Source organism: Sesamum indicum, linkage group LG5, assembly GCF_000512975.1.
Source record: "Sesamum indicum cultivar Zhongzhi No. 13 linkage group LG5, S_indicum_v1.0, whole genome shotgun sequence".
Lineage (NCBI taxonomy): Eukaryota > Viridiplantae > Streptophyta > Magnoliopsida > Lamiales > Pedaliaceae > Sesamum > Sesamum indicum.
In genome coordinates, this window is record NC_026149.1 from 3,841,504 (window position 1) to 3,863,758 (window position 22,255).

At 34.9% G+C, this 22,255-nt stretch overlaps 3 protein-coding genes across 10 annotated transcripts; all 3 read right to left on the reverse strand.

The window, feature by feature from the left end:
- LOC105161923 lies at window positions 86-2,973 on the reverse strand. Of its 3 annotated transcripts, none has more exons than XM_011079782.2 (6): window positions 2,769-2,973; window positions 2,537-2,679; window positions 1,592-1,645; window positions 1,333-1,508; window positions 1,016-1,127; window positions 86-315 (listed from the first exon to the last, which is right to left on the reverse strand). In XM_011079782.2, exons 2-5 carry the CDS (start codon window positions 2,666-2,668, stop codon window positions 1,025-1,027), a joined length of 465 nt encoding a protein of 154 aa, XP_011078084.1. In that variant the 5' UTR covers window positions 2,669-2,679; window positions 2,769-2,973; the 3' UTR covers window positions 86-315; window positions 1,016-1,024. The 3 variants fall into 3 exon arrangements, with proteins under 3 accessions (XP_011078084.1, XP_011078083.1, XP_011078082.1); XM_011079781.2 differs by having other exon boundaries at window positions 86-318; window positions 1,592-1,744; window positions 2,769-2,959; XM_011079780.2 differs by having other exon boundaries at window positions 1,592-1,744; window positions 2,769-2,954.
- On the reverse strand, window positions 4,930-12,259 carry LOC105161926. Of its 6 annotated transcripts, none has more exons than XM_020693856.1 (5): window positions 9,273-9,712; window positions 9,038-9,178; window positions 7,670-7,788; window positions 7,417-7,536; window positions 4,930-7,073 (listed from the first exon to the last, which is right to left on the reverse strand). In XM_020693856.1, the coding sequence occupies exon 5, from the start codon at window positions 6,587-6,589 to the stop codon at window positions 5,318-5,320; it is 1,272 nt and encodes a 423-aa protein (XP_020549515.1). In that variant the 5' UTR covers window positions 6,590-7,073; window positions 7,417-7,536; window positions 7,670-7,788; window positions 9,038-9,178; window positions 9,273-9,712; the 3' UTR covers window positions 4,930-5,317. The 6 variants fall into 6 exon arrangements, with proteins under 6 accessions (XP_020549515.1, XP_020549517.1, XP_020549516.1 ...); XM_020693858.1 differs by having other exon boundaries at window positions 4,930-6,433; window positions 6,989-7,073; window positions 7,670-9,178; XM_020693857.1 differs by lacking the exon at window positions 7,670-7,788.
- LOC105161928 (cysteine proteinase 3-like) lies at window positions 13,472-17,491 on the reverse strand. The gene is made up of 8 exons (XM_011079790.2): window positions 17,245-17,491; window positions 17,017-17,138; window positions 16,013-16,128; window positions 15,413-15,486; window positions 15,038-15,302; window positions 14,507-14,638; window positions 13,919-14,054; window positions 13,472-13,779 (listed from the first exon to the last, which is right to left on the reverse strand). Exons 1-8 carry the CDS (start codon window positions 17,436-17,438, stop codon window positions 13,742-13,744), a joined length of 1,077 nt encoding a protein of 358 aa, XP_011078092.1. The 5' UTR covers window positions 17,439-17,491; the 3' UTR covers window positions 13,472-13,741.

Consider the following 22,255-nt stretch of genomic DNA (forward strand, 5'->3'; position numbering starts at 1 on the left):
ACTATGGAAGTAGAAAAAGGTGAAATGAAACAAACTTTAAATAACAGGAGTAATTACAGAGCATGTGGAAACCAAAAAATCAGTGTGCATGTCTTCATATCCCAGACCTGAAATTGGATCCCTCTTCGATCCAAGTGGGAATTGATAATGGGGTAAAGAGAACTGCAATAAAACAACTAACACCACATCTAGACGATACTGCAACAAGAAGAATAAGCTTTACACAGAGACAGCAGTATACTTCATGAAGTAGCACGAATAACCGATATGCAATGTTATTGCTCCTTGCCTTTTCCTTGACTACAATTTGTGTACCTGCTATCATAATGATCTGTAAGATGGCAACCAGAATGGATTTGGTTGCATCAGAAACAACAAAAGAAGATGAGAAGAAGAGGCATAAAGATGAAATTCTAGCCATTATCTTATTTCCGTCTTGTGCTTGAGTTGGTAGCAGCATTTCTTAGGATAGTGTTTTGTCTTCGTGCTAAACAAATTCATGTGGAAACAAACTGGAGAAGAAAGGACAAGGTTCACCCTTCTCCAGCTCAACGCAAGCATCTGACAGCTGTAAGAAACTAGAGGAGGCAATCAGATGGTTTAGCTAAGAAAATGGACGGGAGAGGACAAGGCAACTAGAGTGCTGTCTATGGCCGCTAGCTTGAGCACATTGTTGTCATATTAAGGTATTGAAAATTGTGTAATACATGGATAACTGCCGGAGTAATAACAAGCTCGGAATGTTGAACTTGTTTTCAGTACCTAAAGCAAAAGCAGCACAATCTCCACACAGCAGTTGCCCTAATGAAAACAGCTATATCTTTCCTTGCAACATATGAAGCACCACAAGGATTTTTACTTCTTGTTTTCTTTTCCTTTTTTTTTTTTTTTTCTGTTTACTATGCACACAATAGTTATGTGTCACCATTAACTAGTGTCTTCCCATGGGGATTTGAACATAGACTTCTTTGGCACGTTGAACTTTTTAACTAAACAAAAGTTGGAGGTAAAGTACCAATCTCCGTCATTCTTCATCAGCATGGGTAAAGATAGCCTCAATTCTGTCAAGAGATGCCTGTAAGCGTCCAGATTTCATGTTAAACAACGGTTCATCACTGCCCACACCCCTGTAGAAGACAATCTTCAGCAATAGCTTTTTGAAGCACACTAAGGAAAAACTTATTAACTCTGAAGTAAATCACCATAAAGCAAACGCAACAGCACAACTCAACATTTATCATATATCAACTTTTGTCAATACAAGAACTTCATATTTGGAATTTTTTATCACAGCAATATTATGAAATGCAAAAGAATCAGACTCTAACTTACCCAGTAATTTCAGGGAGAACATAATCAGCCCTCCACCCAAAACGAAAATCCACTCCAGGACACAAACCAAGGGATGTTTTATTCCGAATCCTAGATATACCATCTCCACCCAGACATGTTGTCAGCTTCCATTTCCAACCTGTTGCATGCAACTGAAAGCTATGACCTACTCCTACCTGCACTAGTTAAACTTTATTCAGTGAAACTGGCTCCTGATAGCTAAAGAAACAGGCTAAGTGATAAGACTAGAACATCACACCTGAAGGTTAAGGAACTTTGTGACTGGGATTTTCTTGGAAACAAGCTGCACATCCTGGTATAAAGGCTCATATATTAGCTTCCACTTCCGCTCATTGGCTAAAGGTTTCAAAACCAGTTTTGCATGGTAGTCGTTCAGAGGAGCATTATACAACTACATTGTAGCAGAAAATCCAGAATTGAGACGGCAAGCACCGCGTATATCCCCATAAAAACAAAAACAACCATACTCAGCATAAGGAATAAAAGATCCATGCACCTATAACAGCATGATTTCGTTCTATTGCATGCTGATTGATCACTGTATATCCCTCAGGCCCAAATTGAGATTACAACTAACTGTGCATCAAACACACAGCAGCAGTTTCATCTACAGTTCCCGCCTATACTATACGAAAATAAACTCATATACTGTTCTGGAATATATATTCGATACCACTTCATTGAGTCAGAAAAAGTATAAACCCAAGCAATATTTCAACAAATTTCGTTGTGTCCTGGCATGGTTCACTCAATTTCACTCCACTTGTATATTCCACAGATGGGGGCGAAAACAAAATGAACTTCCATGCAACTTAACATCAAGTGAGGACTAATACGCCAAACATTCTGCGTGTTATATGTTGGAGAAACACTAAAAAGCAAAACAGGAGCATACTCATCAGGCGGAGAGGCAAATTCTTCAAAGGGAATGAATTGATGAAATCCAAACATGCAAAATCATTTCTTACTGATCAAAGTTTCAGTAGCAGAAAGTACAAAAAAGCAAAAATTCACCAAAATCTACACAATTACATACTAACTTCAGTTTAATCAATAACCACAACCAACTGATTGAACTTCAATCTGATAAACTTGTTACCCCAATTCTAAAAATGATAATGGGCTATCAAGAATTTACAGCGACACAACGACAGCAACAAGTAGAAGTCAATTGAATAAACACCTCCAAGTTAACGCCAACACGAAACCCCTGAATTTCTTTCCGAAACTTCAAGAAAATCTCGGAAGGCATCAAATTGATGTTGTAAAGCTCTTCCCACGAAGCGGGTTCTTCTCCATTCGAAGTCCCCTCCATTTTTTCTTGAACTAAAAATGCAAGAAAAGAATTCAATCGCGAGCCCATTTCAAAATTACAACATAAGAGAAATCAAGCAAATAACATGAAAAGTTAAGACCTTTTTCTTTGTGTTATTCACAAGAAATTGTAGCTCTTAATACGGATTCACGGAAGGGTTGAGAAGCAAGAACTGAGAACCGAAGAGATACAGACACCTGCTGGAATGTTCGTATCTTCGTCTATGGTACTTTTCACTTGGCTCTCTTTTCATCAAATTCAAGGGCTATTTTCATGAATTTTCAGATAAGTATTAATAAAATGCAGGAAAAAATACTTTCAAATTCCTCAAAATAAAGCTCTGCTAAACATGTACAACGTATGACCATTAATAAATTTAAGATCATGGGTCTGAATTTCATCCCATATATTATTTATTTTATTTTATGTAAGTTTATTATAATTTATTTAATATTTTTTATTATATTATAATTTATTTTATCAACTTTTCATTAAAATACTCAACCAAAATTTTATCCTTTTCTAACAAATTCTTAGAAATTCATACATTAAAAGATTCTAAAATATGAAACGTAATAAAAATAATCATGACAAAACAATTTGATATTGATAGGATGAAATTCCCTTCCCCACTTATCTCTTATATTTTTTATTTTATAAAATATGTTATGTTTTATTAAAAAAAATTCCCAGAAGCTACTTTTACTGGTTCAAAATTTATTTAAAAAATTTATAATTTTTTATAAATTATATAATTATTAAAAAATATTTTATAAGCCCAATATATGCACTATGTTTTACAAAGTAAATAGTTTATGTTAGAAAATGCATGTAAATATGTATACATACATAATGTAAATTTTAAAACTGTATTGATAGTTTAATGCATATATATATGTATACATACATAATGTAAATTTTAAAACTGTATTGATAGTTTATTTTTTTAAAAAAGAGTGCAATATATATAACATCACAAGCAAAAATTATGTATATTTTTTATCAGTTATGTAAAAAAATATAAGCATTATAAATTTATAGATTTTATATAAACTCTACATTCAGTATAAAAATCATAATTTTTGGGTAATATTTACTTTAAATTTTTACAATAATTCAAATTATGTTTCAGGCGAATGATTGTAATGAACATATTTTAAGGGGTGTAAATAAGAATCGCATTTTCTTCGTGAAAAAGAAAAAAAAATGATCTATATAATGAAGGGGAGGCGTTTTATTACGTTTTATAGGTTTGGGGGGTGGGGGTGGGGACGGGGGGTTAAATGTCTTCATGCATAGTTTAATATGCAAAATGTATTTAGACCTTAGTTATATTATATTTACTTTGATTATTTTTAGATAGATTGAGTTATTCAACTCGAACAATAATTAGTATTGTGCTCTTAAATTAAAAATGGCCCTCCATCATTAGGAGTAAACACATTACTTATATATATTAAATTATTTATACAACTTAATAATGAAAAGTAAACATAATGAATTGATCATCACAAGATGTGGGCTGAATTTGATCACATTTTGGTAGAATGGATTGTGTACGAAAATGGCCCCGTTGTGATTGCTTGTCTATCTCATTCCATTTAGTTTTATCTCAAATGAGAAACAATGAACAGTTTTTGGATGTGTTTGAATTTGAGGTAAAAGTGTAATTATGATAATCGATAATGTGTAGAAAATATTATGTTAGAAAGAAGCAATTGGAATTATAATTGATATAATACATTTTCGTAATTGCAAAATATGTTTGGATAAAAATTTTCCATAAATACGTGTCTTAACAAAATAATATCCATTCCACCAGATGAGATGGGATTACATGTAGCTCGCAAACAATCCCTCCTTAGTCTTACAAAGACTGCTGATGCTTTTGACCACTTTCCATCATTTTGTTTTGAGTGAATCGATTACATTATTCTTACATCATTATTACATAAAAAAGTATGGGTTATTACCAATTATTAATACAATTTTTTTATTAAATATTACAACAATAAAATCATATTATGAAAGCAATCTTTTTTCTTTTGAAAAATTTATAATTAATGACCATAAATACAGGTAGGATTAGTCTTTAGGAGGTGATTGAGTGCAGCCGAAATCTGATTGGAATAAGCTTTAAATTCAGATTCACAGAATAGCTGGTGAGTGTTTCACCAAACACACCACACTCCCAGCCCCAGCAAAGGAGAGTATAATGATATAGTGACAGTCGAGAAAATTAATGTTTGGTAGTCACAGTAATAAAATCTCATCCCAAGAATTAAATGCTTTTACTACTATATGCATCAGCAACACCTTCTTTCTTGATTTTGTGGAAATGGTTGCTGATTTCTCATTCTGTACACCAAATGCATCACTCTTCTCAGTTCTTACAACCAGACACACATCCGGATTCGAGTTAGAGTGAGAAACACAAGACGTCATTACAACAACAATAACACCAAACACCAAACAGCTTTTATACATTAGACGACTTCGGTTACAACTAATTCATCACTCAGGACCCGGGACATTAAAGGGAGGAAGAAAGACAAAAGGGGAGGAATGAAAACGACGAAATGACATCACTGTACTAGTTAATACAGACAGAAATTAAGGGTGATTATTACATCGAGGCACACTTAGTCATTAGTGGTGATGGGCGCAGGTCGAGGGTCCCACGCTAGCGCACCCGCACGGCAGCCCCCGCCCGTTCCTCGGAATGAACTGTCTCATCCACACATGCTTCCCATTGATGGTAAACTTGGCCTTGGTGTCTCCATTGAGAATGACTTGGATGAAGGATGGTCGATGGAAGACGATTCTGGCATAAAGGGCTTGCTCATCAGGACCTACCTCTTGCATGTGGAATGACTCAATGCAATTGCCGAACATCCGAGTGAAGAACTGCCGGACTTCGGTTTCGCTCACGGGATAGCCCTTGGAGAATGTAGCAAACATGGTGCGAGCATACTTTGGGTTCTCGTTTCCACGAGACCTGGTCTCTCCTTCAATGCTCAAATTAGAGAGACTCCGCACCAAAGAGTCGACCAAAGAAGATAGGGACCTTGTTTGGTTTGCTGAGGAAGGTATCACTGGTGTTTGGTTTGCTGAGGAAGGTATCGCTGATGTTTGGTTTGCCGAGGAAGGTGTCGCCACCGTTTGGTTTGCTGAGGAAGGTGTTGCTGTCGTTTGGTTTGCTGTGGAAGGCAGCACCCTCGTTTGGCTTGCTGATGGAACTGAAGCAGCAATGGGTGTATTTACCTCGTTCTGAGTCGAGCTTTCTCCAAAACCACCATGACGAGCTATCTCCATTATGTCAGATAGTGCAGGGATGTAGACATCACTCACCAAACTTTGGACTTCATGGAAAACAGTGCGCCGGTTTTCCAGGAAGTACTGCAGAGAGATGCCAGTTTTCACAAGACTGTGAGTCAATGGAATATCAGCAGCTTCGGATGATACTGGGAACTGATTGTTGATTAAGCTGAGGCATGTCAAAGCCTCATCAGCAAGTCCATTGATCATGTATGGAGTGAGGGACAAGATCTTGCTTATGACATTGCAAATGCCTCCACGTTCCAACCACAGCCACAGGCCCATAATTTGCAGGCACTCTGAGGGGTTTCGGCAAAGATCCCTCACCAGAATAATATACAATTCCCGATCAAGCCCATAGAAAAGCTTGAATTCATCCAGTGTCACTTGATCTATTGCACCATCCATGATAACACGAACAGCAAGATCTGCCAAAGCCTGATAAAACTGAATGCAGACATTTGTGATTAACAAAGTAAAATTCAACAGAATATATGAAAAAACTACAAAAAGCAGCAGAATCCTGAAAAAATGAAATAAAGAAATTATGTATATGATGCTGAAGTCAATTGAGTATATGTAGCCGCCACAAAAAAAGTGCATCTGGTAGAGTTTTCAAGTGGTTACTGGAAGAAAGAGACTGCTTTAACCTCTAAAAGTGCATCATCATTGTGGCAGAATCACCAGCCAAAATAGAAAATCAGGCAAAAAGACAAGGGTTAAAGAAACATGAGTAGCCCAAACTCAAAATTGCAATAGCCAAACAGTTCAGTCATGAGCAAGAATGCCTGCAATTGGCACACATGTTTTAACACCAGAATGGTGCCTGTAAGTAATCAGTCAGAAACAGTACATGGAACTCATGGCCCATGTCTTGTTCACTGAAAAAATCTCAAAACCACAAAGTTAATATAAGATCACAGATCAAGTGAACTCTGAAGAAAGATATAGAGCACTCTACAATACATGGAGCGTAAGAAAATAAACCTGAAGGAGACTCACCAGAGAGAACTCTTCTCGTAGAGAATCTGTTGTTAGAAGTGAAGTCTACACCCCCAAAACCTGCTTATATAACCGCTGGGCAGCGCTGTGCAGCGTAAAGGTGAGACAAAGTCATGAATTTGTGCTTATCAATTGTTTTACAAAAAAACAAAAAAATAATTATGGTGAGTTGGAATCATCTCAGAGAAATAATCTTTAGTGGGTAGTAATTAATGTATCCTGGGATTACTGTAATAAGCCCTGGAAACTTGCATGCAATTTCCGTTTCAGTCAACCATTCCCAGAGAAAACTTTACACATGTCCTAGATGAGGCAAGGCGATGAAATCAAAGAACTCAATAGTTACCTAAAAGGCCAAATTTTCCTAGGGATTACAGGACCAGGTCATGAAAACGAGAAAAAAGAAGTGGTAACGCTCGCCAACCTACCTTCAGTCAAGTCTTCCTCCTCCATTATGAAAGCTTGAGGGAATAGATTTTTCATATTTAGTGTACTATGAAGTTCTGGGAATCCAGATAATATTGTGTGATTCATAATCAATGCTCCACCTGCACATAATAGCAAACCATGAGGGATTAACAATCAGATTTCCTGAATGTCCATATTGTGACTAAAAACTTTTATATTTCCAATAATTAGTTCTCAACCAAATATACAAGAAGAGAAGAAATGTAAAATAACCTTAATTGTTACCAGGCTTCCTTTCTTTTCTTCATTCAGGTACGCCCAATAAGCTTTATATGAATGCCGCAACTAATGAAATACTTGAAATAAGCTGTCATCTATAGCATCTTCCATCACTGATTAATGCCGAAGACATTATCAGCTAATAAAGCTAGCCTTTTATGCATACCAAAGAGACATACCATCAACCAAGGAATACTGTCCCAAAATATATTATTTGATGGTAAGATAAAGTCTGCAGCTCACAAGACTGAGCTTGTAGCGCAGTTTACCAAAAGAGTTTGAATTGTTACTTAATTGCGTACTCATAGGACCCCAAAACATGGAAATCTGAGGATTATGATCAAATGTGGCATCAAGTGGTCACTTCTGTTTGTCAGTATCATAGCTCCATTAAAAGAGCGCCGTCATCTGCCTAGATACGATTCTACTTTTGAAGGATCTTTTCGATAAGGTTAAAAGGAGAATGGTAATTCTGTTAATCATAAAAACTAGCCTATTCTCAGTCAGCTGAGTATCTTTCCATTACAATCTATCATTCCGTGCACGTCATGAGCATGATTCAGTTGGCCATGATAATTCTGCTGTTTATGCTCAATAAATGACTTAAAAAGTGTAACTCAGAGCATATATGACCAGATATCTTACGGTTATTCCGTACGGTGCATGCGTCACGAAAGGAATGACTCAAAAGGTTCTGTGACGTTAAACGACAAACTGTTTACATTGTTTTACAAAAATAAGCCTGTTCTCACTTGTCTGCCTTAAAAGTCTTTACATACGTCATGAACATATGCCGTATATTGTTGGCTATTTATGCTCAATAAATGACCAAAAAGGTTTAACTCACCACATATATGACAGTATAAGCCAGTTATTCTTTATTCTGTATAACTCATGTCCGGGAGTAGGAGTAATATATAGACTAATAGTTCTATACTTTTAACCGGTATCTACACATGTTAAATATCATTATTTGGTATAATTTCATTTGTGGAAAGTAGGACTTTTAAGGTTCAATGTGTCATATAAACGACGAAGTAGTTCCTTTAACTCTTCACATCAGTATCAATACATGACGAACGTAGAAATTTGCAACACGCTAACATGGCGTCTGGCGAAAATGTGTCAGCAAATTTAGTTTGTGTTCTTCGAGAAACAAAATCAGAAAAGTTTAGCTAATTTAGTTCGTATACTTCAAGAAAACAAAATCTGAAAACTTAGTCAGGAGAAAAGATTGTACCATGAATTTGTACTGAGACAGCAACATGAGCATGAAACCAAATGTTATGAATAGTACAATGATCAGATTGACTAATCAAACGTGCTTAAATCCTCCTCCAAAAGATAGGTAGTAAATCATACCTTAAAGAGACATCAACTGACTATTACATGCCCGTGGTGTAACCTCATTCTGCAACCATCCGTACTTTTTAGTGAAGAAAGTTAAAAGCCTAGTCCTTATGGCCATTGGCTTCCCAAAAGTAGGCCAATTCTGGTTTTTATCTGAAGTTGGAAAATTGACATCAAGTGACAAACAATCAAAGATATTCCATATAAAGCAACAGGAAATGACAAAATAAAAAAAATATTAGGTTACCGGCGCTTCAGTATGCTAATTGCTGCTAACCATTTCAACCAATGCAGAGGAGATTGCTTTGGTCAGCTCATGCGAAAGACAAGATAAATCCAATGATAGCTTCAAGGCAATTCCGACTTTCTCCCAGGCAAGCATATTTACCTACTTAATAAACATTCAGAGGCATAAAGAAAGCAGTGAGATGAAACACAATCCCTCTTGGACTTTCCAGTAATTTCATTCAGGTGTATAACAGAGTGGAGACAGAAGGAAGAGCTGAAGTGTATTACAGTGATTACATTCCGGAAATGCCCGAGAACTAGTCATGCCTAAACAATAACTAAATCGGGCAGAACCACATGATTACAAACCATGAAAGATACTACAAACATCTCCACCTCCATGAACATCTATCACAAATTAGATTCATAGGGTGACATCAGAATTGAAGGCAAGATCTAATAATAGTTTTATTTGTTGCTGTTATTGATCCATGATCCAACGGTGCTGGGACTTGAAGCTTCAACAGCAGCAGCACCTTGCAAATCAGACAAGGAGAATGACCGCCATGAAGAAAACTTCTCAGAAGGTGGAGACGAGGAATGCTCGCAGTGCATAGCTCTTCTTGCACGTGGTGGCAAAGGAGGAAGGCTGCAACCCGGTGACGATGAATTCGAGTTAGAAGTCTCACCACTATTGGTCTCGGAGCAGTTCATAGTTGCAGCAAGAGCCAGCATGCTTCTAGAATTTGTTGGTCTCTTTGATATGCCACCAATGGGAATATTATCACGTTTCTTTTCCAAAAAGTTATTAAAAGCCAGCAGGGTCTTGCGTTTCCTTGTGTATGCATTTTCTGGTTTAGCTATGTCCTTAACAGAAGAGCATGTTGCCGCATCAGATAGACTGGTAAATGATTTTGATTTACCACAGTAAAACTTCGATATGCTTTTCCTGTAATAAGTTTCACACCATCAGAAAATCATACCAACCATGGCACAAAGATTAAAAGCTGATAACCACAAGGATGCCAGCTACAGCAATTCTACAAAAAATTTCTTGTGAGGCATTAAACTCGGTCCAGCGTAAAATTCACAGAGAAGATGACTTCAAACAATGGATGCAAGTCACTTAACTTCATAGCTTAGTTCGAGGGAAGAAAAAGAACATGGTGCGGAATACCAAAATCACCAAGCACAAAACACAAGTTTCGGAACATGCACATCCACAAAACTCGTCTGGAAATACTTGCTGTAAAATTTATTTGGTCAAATATATAAAAATAGAAATATAGACAGGTAGTTTGGATCGGCACAAACTTTTCACAGAAAATTTCCTGAAATTGAGCTTCAAGTGATGTGATTAGTTTCAAGATGCTATTTTGACTTTTAATATTCTAATCAAATGTGAAGATACAGCAAATACATAATAAGGGAACAAGTCAGTGCTTTTATTGCAGCATTCTCCCTTCTATTGCTCATCTATTCTGGAATTCTGTCCACTCCATAAGAACATACAATTCATAAGACCACTTTACCAATCTTATCCACTCGAAAATTCATGTAGAAGTTGCTAGTAACATTGAAGATGCTTAATTGGCAACTATTTAATTATTCAATTTACTTTCAGGAAGAATGCCCAATAGAAACACCTTCAGGCAGCTTATGAGATGCGTTTATTACATCCAGACCACCACCACCGCACACACTCCAAAAAAAAAAATGAAAAAGAAAAGAAACAAGAGACAGAGAAGAGGAGGGAGATGGCAACTCTCACCAGGCTTTTCATATATGACTCACGTCAGCTCTTAAGACTATTCAATGCAGTCTAACTATTCAAATTATGTTGTATGTTCTTGTAACAAAAGTTATTTACAACCTAAAGCAATTTCCATGACTACACACTCAAACCTCCTAAACAAGAAATAAAAAAAATTTTCACCAACCACAACCATATTTTTCCCGAAACAATCCTTGAACCCAAAACCTAAAACAGTGTATTGGCACGACCAACCAAACCATAAACCATGAGATGACATAAACTCATCTAATATGCAACCTAGCACTATATATCCCAGAATGCAATCTCCTCATATATCAAGGCTCGTCCTATTTAATCCCATTAACTTGCAGACAAACACTTTGATTAATTCTCCACCAACATCGCTAATAAACTTCATTCATTCATTTCGTTACTAATTACCGATCTTATCTTCACAAGTTACTACCAAACAAAACACAGAAACCCCACCCCCAAACTCATAATTAAAAACAAACAAAGACCAAAAGCCCTAAATCCTCAAAAACTTGCTCAAACGACTAAAGTACCATCAGTAGAAGTAATATAAATCTCGACAAACCCCGAACCCTAAGATAAAACAATATTGGCATATTTAACCCAAAAAAGAAGCCAAGGAACATAACTTACTTTATCGGCAAACCTTCCTCCAAAGCATCCAGACAGTCCAACGGCCCTCCCTTATACTCACTCTGCACCTCCTCCTCGTCCCCGCCGCCCGCAGACTCATCGCTGTTTTTCCCTATTGAAGAAGTGGACGACGAAGACAAAGACCGACTTCGATCCTCCGACACCAGCTGCTGCGCCGCTCCGAACCTTCGATCTTCCGAGGCCTCCTCCGCCGGGCTGTAGATCGCCGAAGCACAAGCTATACTGCTCCGAGCAAATCCAGGGCGTTCGATCCTATGATCCCCGCCGGAGCCACTCCTCCCCAAGGCTATCGACATCGCCGTGATACCTTCACCAAAAACTCCTCAACAGATACATATACCACTGTTTGTACGTATAGAGAGAAAGACAGAAGAGAGAGAGAGAGAGAGAGAGAGAGATGAATCTGGAGAAGATAGCGATCGCCTTATCTTTATCCGGACAAGAAAAAAAAACAATAATAGTATTTGCAATTTGGATAACTAAACAATATTATCCTTCCTCCATATTTTAATCTTGAATCAGACAGCGAGAGAGAGTGTGTTTGGGTGTTAGCAAGGTGCAGAGTTGATCGGCAGTAGCTGGTTCCCAACGTGATCTCAGCCGTAAAGCTCCCTACTGGTCTGATCAACGGTTCTTGTAAATTTTAGTGTGGGAGAGAAAAATTTCTCCGGTCAATATTCTTTGTTTTAACTTCTAAGTCGTTGTGAAGTTTGAACAGCTTTCCCAAGAGCACATATAATTCAAATTTTTATTTAATTATACCAAAAAAGAAATAAGTGATAAAATCTATTAACTTTAAATATGTATAACCGAAACGTTATTGATAGAACCAATTGGGAATAAATAAAGTAATGGCTTAGTTTATAAAATAATTAAATATATTGAGGGTATTTTGTTTAGTTTATACACATTAAGCCAAAACCAAGGTGGTATAAACAGGCTAACCTTAATTTTTATTATATTTATTTAATTAAATAAGATAGGAAAAGATAAATTGACAATTGATCAAAACAGATAAAATAGATTAAATTGTAAACATCCGTTGATAAAAATGAATTGATACAACTAATTGAATGAAGGGGAGGGTTGTTTTATATATATATATATATATATTAAAACAGCCTTATAACAGCTAAATGCATACGGATCTGGTAAAGCTATAGGCAAAAAAGAAAGAAGTGGTTGGATTGCTAGCAATTAAACTAGAGAGTTGAATAGTAGCAGTATGTTTCAGATACGAATTCCGCACGTAATTTCCACACATTTTAGAAGGTATGATATGAAAGAAGTTGTGGGTCTGAGCCAAGAATATTCTTTTGTCTTGGGAAAGTGATGCAGTGGGCAGGCATGAATCAAGGATAAGAAAAGTCTATGCTTATATCCCAACTTCCACTCCATGCTCTCTCATATTCTGGCTAACTCATTGCCCAACACTTACTTCTCTTCTTACACTATTATCACTTGACTATGTCTGATTTGTAAATTGTACAGAAAATTTCAAACAAATTGGAACACGAATTCCGCAACACAAGAGGGGTCTGGTCTGGGCCATGTTAATGGGGAATATATAAAATACACTAGAAGTTGAACTACTTGTCCTATACAGTGTTTGTTGCTTTCATCATTGAAATGTAAGACCCGGCATTATTGTTATTATTAATTATTATTTGTGGTATATGGTCAGAGTATAAAACAAGCATATTCTATGGTTCAACCAACTATACTTATCCCATTAAGAATCTATCTGCTGTTAACTACGACAAAACAGATGAATCTATTTCATCAAAATACCAAGTGGCATCCTGGCTCTCCAAATAGGGGAGGTTGAGGTTGCAATATGTATTTCTATTGTGGAACAATAATGTCTCCAGCATTAGTCATAATTTACATATAGCTTTTAAGATTAATACATGAAAATCCTATTTATATAACTGCCAGTTTCACCTGGATCTTATTTTGTACAACAGACTCCAACTATTTTTGCACAACCAGACTCTTGAAGGTTATCCTGGATAGCTACTCCAATCGTTGTTCTTCATGAATACTTAAGCAACTACCGGGTATGATGCACAAGTGGCAACGCCTGCAAAAAGGTTACTCCCATGAGTTTATGGATATAGAATACCTCAGAAGTGAATCAACTCATCTAAATAAGTGTTGTATTTGTGTAACGTTATGTAACCACCAAGGGGTGATAATAATATAAAACCTGGAAAACTTACCACACATGTTCTTGCCCATCTCCATTTTAAAGTACCCATTGTCACCCCAGTCACCTCCCCAGGAGTTTTTAATGAGCCAATATGGGATGCCGTTTTCAACGCCATATCCAACAGCAAGAACAGCGTGGTTCACATCCTGAAAATATGTCGGAAATATGAGAATTATCATAGAGAAGAGGAACTTCGCTACTGCATATCCAACCAAAAATCTCTCCATATCACACCTTAGATTCACGTCAATACCTTAATTCTATATAAGATCTGCAGCACGTGACTTTAACCTTTGTAAATCACTACAGTTTATAGTGTCATGAAGGACGGCTTCTTCAGATGACTTGTTGTGTAAAGGTTTTTCATACACTTAGTTTGCAGTTTACTACTTTGGCCTTTCAAAACTCAGAATAGGAAGGTGTACAATCTTGAAAAAATCTAAATGATCTTTTTAGCTCATAAGTGCATGAAATTTGACAAATAAAGTCCCCTTAGTTATCTATTATTGCCTTATTTTATCACAACAGATCTATAAAACTTTATCTTCCCACAACTCATTTTTTACAGGCACCTATGATAGGAATGAAAACATCTCACCATTGGGGAGCTGCCACATTTTGTGCTGGTGTAGACCCCCCCTTTGTATGCTCGAAAACCATTAACCACCTCAAAGGCCACACTCACTGGCCGAACAAATGCTACTGCATGCTTAAGTTCATCCTCAGCACCCTGTCATTTCATGAGCGAGTAAGAAAGCAACCGAAGTATCTTTGTGTGTGCAGATGCTTATTGCTATAATTCCATGCATTTTGAATGTCTGAAACTATATTGTTCAAATCTCACACAGCGCCATTCTTATGGGAACTTCTTCCCCATTAAATTTAAGCACAAGTCGCCAATTATTTAGGCAAAGAAGATGGAACAGAGAAGAAATATAAATGTTTAAACTATATCCTATATGTTAGATCTTAATAAGCACGTTAACAAAGCTGGTGTCAACAAAAAAAAGGACAGATGACATTCTCCCATATGTAGATGGTAACATGCAATTCAAGCACCCAATGAATATTTCCAAATCTAGGGTTTGCTGGTTGAGATTCAAAAAGAAAAGTATGTCAAGCATCTTACCAGTGTGATATTGACCGAGTCAAGCACTTGGACTGCAGCATTCTCGGATGAATATTTGCAATTGCCATCCTTTCCAGTATATGGATATGCATCCTCAGTTTCAAGCCCACCATTATATTTGATGTATTCAAAGGCTTGAGAAGGCAGTCCACCATTGCAGCCAAAGTTGTTGAATGCTCCAGCACAATCCACAAGCTGCTGCTCAGATAGAGAAATACCCTTACCAAATGCTTGTGCATAAGCTGCCTCAAGTGCTCCAGTTGTGCTGTAAAACATTACATATATCATGATGCAACATTAGTGCTTCTGATTTATCCAATGAAATATTATTTAAGAAAACTTCTAATATCTACTTATCTATGAAATTAAGCTTACCTGAATGTCCAGCAAGATCCACAGTGACCTTGATTTTTGACTGGGCTAACTATGCCAGTTTCCCTCCAGTCTTTCTGCAATCCATCACAACCAAGTCAAGTTTACAGTTTACTAGTAATATAAGTTAATAGTTCCATTGATCATATGCCTCAGTAGAGCTTCATAAATTTTCAAAGATGTTATGTAGTTAAGTTCCTTAAACAACCAGTTTAAGCACATTTGATTCTGCCACCAAAAGTGGAAAAAAGAGTTGAACTGTTTTTGCAGTTCCATCATCATCAAGCTCGGTCCATTTCAGTATCATATTCCTGATTGGAAAGAGAATAGTGATAGCATGGGGAAGGAATTTTTCTAAAAGCTATAGAGCACATTTGAATCCAACAATTGCTACCACATGATTTAACATCAGGATCTTCAAACATACTCAGTAGAGCATAGAGGTCATTTGGGTAACAGGACTGCAATATATGGTCATTAGGTATTAATGGAATTGACAAAAAGATATGAACCATCTGCCGCATTAAACAAAAGCTATTGAAAGAAAACTCTAATATAATAAGCACCAAGAACCAAAGCAAGAATAAAGATGAAAGCAAGTACCAATTCAGGAAGGGCGACATCAGTGAGCTTGTGGTTGCCTTTTGTGGTAGCAGAGCAGTTTTGAGCTGCTCCCAACCTGTGCTTACGAAACTCTTCCCAAGTCATATCAGAAAACTCTGTTCATTTGCATGGCCAAGGTCAACAAAGTAAGCGGAAGTAACACTTTAAGACAGCTTACAGAGTGACCTTTCTCTCTAATTCATCAAGAAACTATAATTTGGGAACACAGAGTAATATAACAAACTACTATAATTTGTGCATTCTTTTGTTGTTCAGGATATGCATATACAGATATATTGGTAGGAGCAATAAGCCAAACATCCCGTGTACATGCTTATGATGAGTCATACGCAAAAATGCTAACAAATTCTTCTGAGCACCTCTTGGTCATGTACTACCATTAACTTCTTTGTTACATTGATGATTTTGAAAATTACATGTGATTGAAGCAAATCAAAGCATGAAGGTAGGCGGTTATCATAACAAATTCCAATCTCTCCTTTCCTTAAATTGATACTCCCTTCTTCCACAACTGAACATCACTTTTGTCACAATACAAAACTAATTAACCTTTTGACTAGCCTATCATATTGAAACTTTTGGCAATATTGACATCATAAAGTTCTCATACCGTCATACCTGCTGTATTTACATTATACAGATATATAATTCAATAATCAATTAAAGATTATCCTAATAAAAAAATAAAAAAGGACCAAGAAGACTGCTGGAAGAACAATTAGACAATTGTAGATTGACAAATCAAGTCCAGAGATCAAAGATAGAACACCGATTCAGCTAAACTACCAACAGGTCAAAACTGAGAAGTTACAGGTGATAGTTCTTCAATAATTCAATCGCACTTAGCAAAACTATACAACAGAAGTGAACAAGTAAAAACAATGAAAAAGACATAAGATTAGAAATAAAGAAAAATATCATTATAATCTCATAAAATGAAGAACCATGTACTAGTGCAGATAAAAATAAAAGGATAAAACTACCATTAACTCCCATAGTGTAAGAGAGCCCCTTCTTGTTATGAGATCTGATCATCTTCAAATTCTCCGAGAAAACCTGGAACCTTCGTTGTATCTCCTCAGCGTTCTCGTACCTCTTCCCGTACCTTTTACAAAGAAATCTCGTCAATAAACCACAGCACGAAACATCAAAACCTCCTATGAGCAAAGAGAAAAAAATATAATTAAAAAAAAAAAGGAACAACAAGTCACCTATGAGCAAAGCGAGCGAAGGAGAGAGCGCGCCGAGACTCGCCGACGATTCGGAGGATAGACGTCTCTAGCTCGTGCAGACCATCAACGACTTGTCTGATCGGATTTTCCTCTGCGAGGAACTCTGATCCGGCTTGTGTGCCGGCGAAGAAGGCGATCAAAACTCCGAAGACGAGGAGCAAAGTACGAGCCATGGTTTTCTCTGATGAGGATGAGACTGGAGAGTGATCACTGAACTGGAACAAATGCTCCACGGACTCCTTATTTATTCCCTATAACGGCGGGGGCCCAAAGGCGGGGATTTCCTGCAATGAGATATTTTGGTGGGCCAGTGGACAAGGTGTGGTGGAGGCCCGTGATTGGTGGTTCGAGGCCGTCGTGTTGTATAACGGAATATGGGGAATCTCGAGGTGAGCGTATGGAGAGTAACAACGGTTAAGATGATGTAGAGGATGACGTGGCAAGGAAATGTGACGGCTGAGATTGGGGGGGCTTATTTTCTGCCCCTTACTTTCTATTTATTTTTGTTTTCCTCCCACCATTTTTCCCAAATTAAATTTTGAGTACTTTTTGCTTTCTTTTCTCTTTAAATTTTTTCCTAAATCACAACGAGCTCTTTTAAAATTTATTATAATTATATAATACCTTAAAAAATTATTAACTTTCATTTAACAAATACTCCTATAATAAATTTTCATAAAAAAAATATTTATTTGACGATCCATAATTCTGGTGTATTTATAATTATGGTCAACTCATAAGAGCCTAGTGTAAGTTATCATAATTTTTTTAAAGAAGTGTGAAGATTTATTTTATAATTTTATTTGCAAAAGCAAGTTACTCCTCTTAATTTTATTTATATTTTTTTAGATAAATTACATTTACACCCTTAAACTTAAATTCAAATACACAAATGCCCAGCATCCTTCACAAAATTACAAGTATACCCTTCAGACGGTGTTAGTATAAAAAAAATCAAAAAATATTTGTATAAATTTTTGCCACTAAATAAACAGTGTACATATTAACTACCATCTCAATAAATGTACTTATTATTACAAGTACAAAGGTAGAAAATTGTTTGAGTATTTAATCTAGAAATGTTAATGTAATTTAATTTTTTTAAAAAAAATCATTTTTATTACATTTTTAAAAAAATCGTTTCACCTTCCATCTCCGCCAAGAACGCAAACGAACCTCAAGTATCGTCGATCGTCTCCAGACATATTTACATATTTATAACATATATATTAAGGAAGAGCATCTGTTTTTTTAAACTTTATTTATTTTTCTTGGTAATATCTTTTATTTAATATTTGCATGCGTCTTTTTTTTTATAAATCTAACATAATTTGTTATGTTGTATATACTTTAGTAAATAATAAATATTTTATTTTAAATAATATTAAAAAATTATGCACACATATAGAATATACTACAAATTACTAATTTATTACTCGCAATTTTTTCTAAATAATAAAAAAATATTTTTGATATTTTTTCTAGAAATATTCCAAATCAAAATATTTGACTATGAAATCATTTTTTGGAAAATGACTAAAGATAAATATTTGCTTGAGGAAATGGAGGAGACGTGACACAATCTATTTCTCTAGAAATGATTTTGACATATCCACTTGCAATTATTTGACTATAGATATTTTCTTTATTTCTTTTGGAACAATTACACCGTTATCCTCTAGAGTTTAATATAATTATACATAAATTTTTCATAATTTAAAAAATTAATATTTAATACCCCTAAAATTTACTTTCGTCTAACAAATAAGTTCTCATGTAATTAAAATTCATCGAATTTAATAATATTAACAAAAAATGGATAAAAATACATATTTACCCCCGATTGATTTATTATTGATTTGTTGCATTTCGAATAATTTTTTTAGGACCAAATTACCCTTATACATTTTCACACGTCAAATGCATGTGAAGAGGTATATTTCTACCATTATAAGGGGCAATCTAGTCACAAAAGGTTTGTTTGACCTGTAATAAGTAAGTGATAAGTCAATCGATGATAAATATCGATTTTCATTCAGATTTTTTGGTTAATATCAGTAGATTTTAACTAACGAACAGACGTATTTATTATATACAAAAGCAAAAAACTTTAAAAGTATTAATTTTGCAAAAAATAAATATTTATATAATTATATGAGATATAGTAGAATGTGGACATAATCTACCCAATAATAAAATATAGTGAAAACCAACAAAAATTGCATTGATGAGCATAGTTTTGAAGAGTGAAGTATTATTGAGAGAGAAGGCAACAAAAGAGTAGTGGGGCATTATTATTATATTTTTGTGATAAGGTAGTGAGAATTGACAAAGCACAACAAATAATTAAAAATTAAAGGGGATGTATCAATTGTCTATGGCTGAGCCCCACTTTGGCTCTTTTTTCCTTCTTTTGGATGTGCAAATATTGAAGATATTTCTGATTGAGTGGTCACTTATTTTTGTTGCATCCTACAAAAAGGTTTGCACTACAATTTGTTTGTTGGAGATTGAAAGAAACATTTTGTGTAAACAAGTCAGAAAATGCATATATATAGATAGATAGGGAATGACTTTTGCATTTTGGAATGGGGTAAATTCGCTCGTTGTTTGAAAAATTATATAGATAAAAATTTAATGAAAATTGTTAATGAATTTGACTAATTGTTGGACGACCATTAAATTCAAAAAAGTGTTGATATTAAATTCCAAAGTCCTTTGGAGTAGTAGTTCAGGTTCCAAGTACATTAACCACAAAATCATCTTTCATTTCTTCATTTTTATTTCAATTTTAGGTTGATAATGCTGTATTTTTTAATATCGCCCATGATTTTCTATTTAAAATGGTACTTTTTAGGAGTGACAAAGGGACGGGTTGGGTGATATTTGGATCGGGTCCAAAATAAATTGGGACTGAAATAGGTTTAAATGAACGAGTTCAAAATTGGTTGGTTCTAAATGGGTCTAGTCGGGTTTGAAACTTTACACTATAAAAAGAATAAAGGATAATATATGGACTATTAAAAACGATAATGATGGCTTGTAATGTAATATAACTAACTTGTATCGAACGTTATTTCTTATAACAACCATATATATATAGGAGTGTCAATGGGTAGGGTAAGGCTCTACCCAGACCCATGGATTAATTTAAAAATCGATACACAGGCTCAATAAATATTATTAGATGCAGGTCATAAAAAAAATATACGCAGTAACATCTTGTTGACGTGATAGATTAAAACTTAAAGGTCTATAATGTTAAATTTGATTACTGTTAAATATGTAGATTTAATACTTTTATTAGATTATTTTCTAAATGATGTAAGAAATAATATATTCTTTTTAAAAAATCTATGAATAAAGAGTTATTTGTAGTTGGGTCTCAATAATCTTGAATTTATTGATAAATTATGGGTAAAAGAAAAAAGAAAAGGAAAAATTACAAATATATATATATATATATTGATAAATATAATGTATATATATAGTAAATTATTGCTAATTCAAAACGCAACTTTCTATTTTAATAATAATTTATTTTGAAATTCAAAAATAAATTGTTAATCTATTTTGTCTCACTTTGGTGATTTTAATCTAATAAAAATTTATGTTGAATATGTGTATAATATACAAAACACTCTATTTTATTTCTAAAATTACAGATTCGCACCCCGTCAATAAAATTACAAATACACCCCCGACGGGGTGCGAATATAGATTTTCGTGTATATTTTTATTCTTGAGCAGGTGTCGACGTAAATTAAAATCACAAATTTAGAACGTATTTATAATTTTAAAAAAATAAGACGTATTTATATAATTCGACTTAATATCAAAATAGATTAATATAACTTACCCTAAGATATTTTGAGTTGTTAAGAGATGGGGTATGAATCATAAGGTTTTCACCACCAATCCAAGAAAGTGGTCAACATAAGATACACATATTTCTTCCATACTTAAATTTATTTTCTAACAATTTTGAAATTTATGAGGGGTTTGGTTAAACTCCACTAGACTTAGAAGGTAAGGGTAGTTGTACTTGCATTCATCACTTCACCTTTAAATTTTGACATTTATGCTTTCATTAGCTACAAGTGTCTGTGCTGTGTGTGACCACACAAAATTCATCTTAATTTTAACCCCTTTTTTTTTAATTTTTAATAGTACGCCATTCGTTATATTATTTAATATATTCAGATTAAATGAATACGTTCAAACGAGACAAGAAAATAATATATTATTATAGAAGTAAAAATATACACCTGTGTCTGTGGGACTCAAAGTTGTGAGGCATCAATCTTACCAATCAAACATGGCATAGACTTAATTTTAACACGAGTACAAATAAAAGTACATTAAGACGAAGTTGCTTCTGGAAATGCTTATTGGAGTGTCTGTGGGAGTTTTGAAAAGACGTTTTTCAACTTCTAATTTCAAAATTATAATTTTGAGGTGTTGGAAATGTCAGTTTTTGCTTTTAAACTCCTTAAAGAAGCACTTTTAAGCCAAAAGTTAGGGGTGCTTCTAGCTTTGACTTTTTTGTAAATAAATTTTATTTTATTATTTTACCCTGATTATGAAAATCAATTTGTGCAGAATCAAAATTGTCGTATTCTAAATAGCAAAACTTTACACAAATATCCCCTAGGTACATTGCACCAACACCCCCTCACTTGTAAGTGTATAAAGAATACAGGGTGTTGGTGTGATCAGGCCTGAACTCAACAGGTGTTAATATCATTTACCTTAAATATTATGTACACTAATCACATGACAAGAATAATACTTTTTCCATATACTAATTGCTAGTTTGATCAGATCTGGTTGGAGCAAGAATTGTGGGTCCGAATAGTAAATTTGAGTATTCTAACCAAAGCCAAGTTTGATCGAATCTAAATCAATTGTATGGCAGGTGCAATATATTTAATCACCGTATGATTGGTATATATTTAAGAAAAAATGATCGATCACATAACTAATGTAT

Excerpts from the sequence above, each read along its gene's own strand:
- LOC105161923 (XM_011079781.2), bottom strand. The coding sequence starts at position 2,668 with ATGGAGGGGACTTCGAATGGAGAAGAACCCGCTTCGTGGGAAGAGCTT. Across the intron at positions 1,509-1,591 it reads CAAAGTTCCTTAACCTTCAG|GTAGGAGTAGGTCATAGCTT; the intron begins GTGTGATGTTCT and ends TAACTAGTGCAG. Across the intron at positions 1,128-1,332 it reads GTTCTCCCTGAAATTACTGG|GGGTGTGGGCAGTGATGAAC; the intron begins GTAAGTTAGAGT and ends TGTCTTCTACAG.
- LOC105161926 (XM_020693857.1), bottom strand. The coding sequence starts at position 6,589 with ATGCACTTTTTTTGTGGCGGCTACATATACTCAATTGACTTCAGCATC.
- LOC105161928 (XM_011079790.2), bottom strand. The coding sequence starts at position 17,438 with ATGGCTCGTACTTTGCTCCTCGTCTTCGGAGTTTTGATCGCCTTCTTC. Across the intron at positions 17,139-17,244 it reads TTCGCTCGCTTTGCTCATAG|GTACGGGAAGAGGTACGAGA; the intron begins GTGACTTGTTGT and ends TCTTTGTAAAAG. Across the intron at positions 16,129-17,016 it reads TTACACTATGGGAGTTAATG|AGTTTTCTGATATGACTTGG; the intron begins GTAGTTTTATCC and ends GCAAATGAACAG.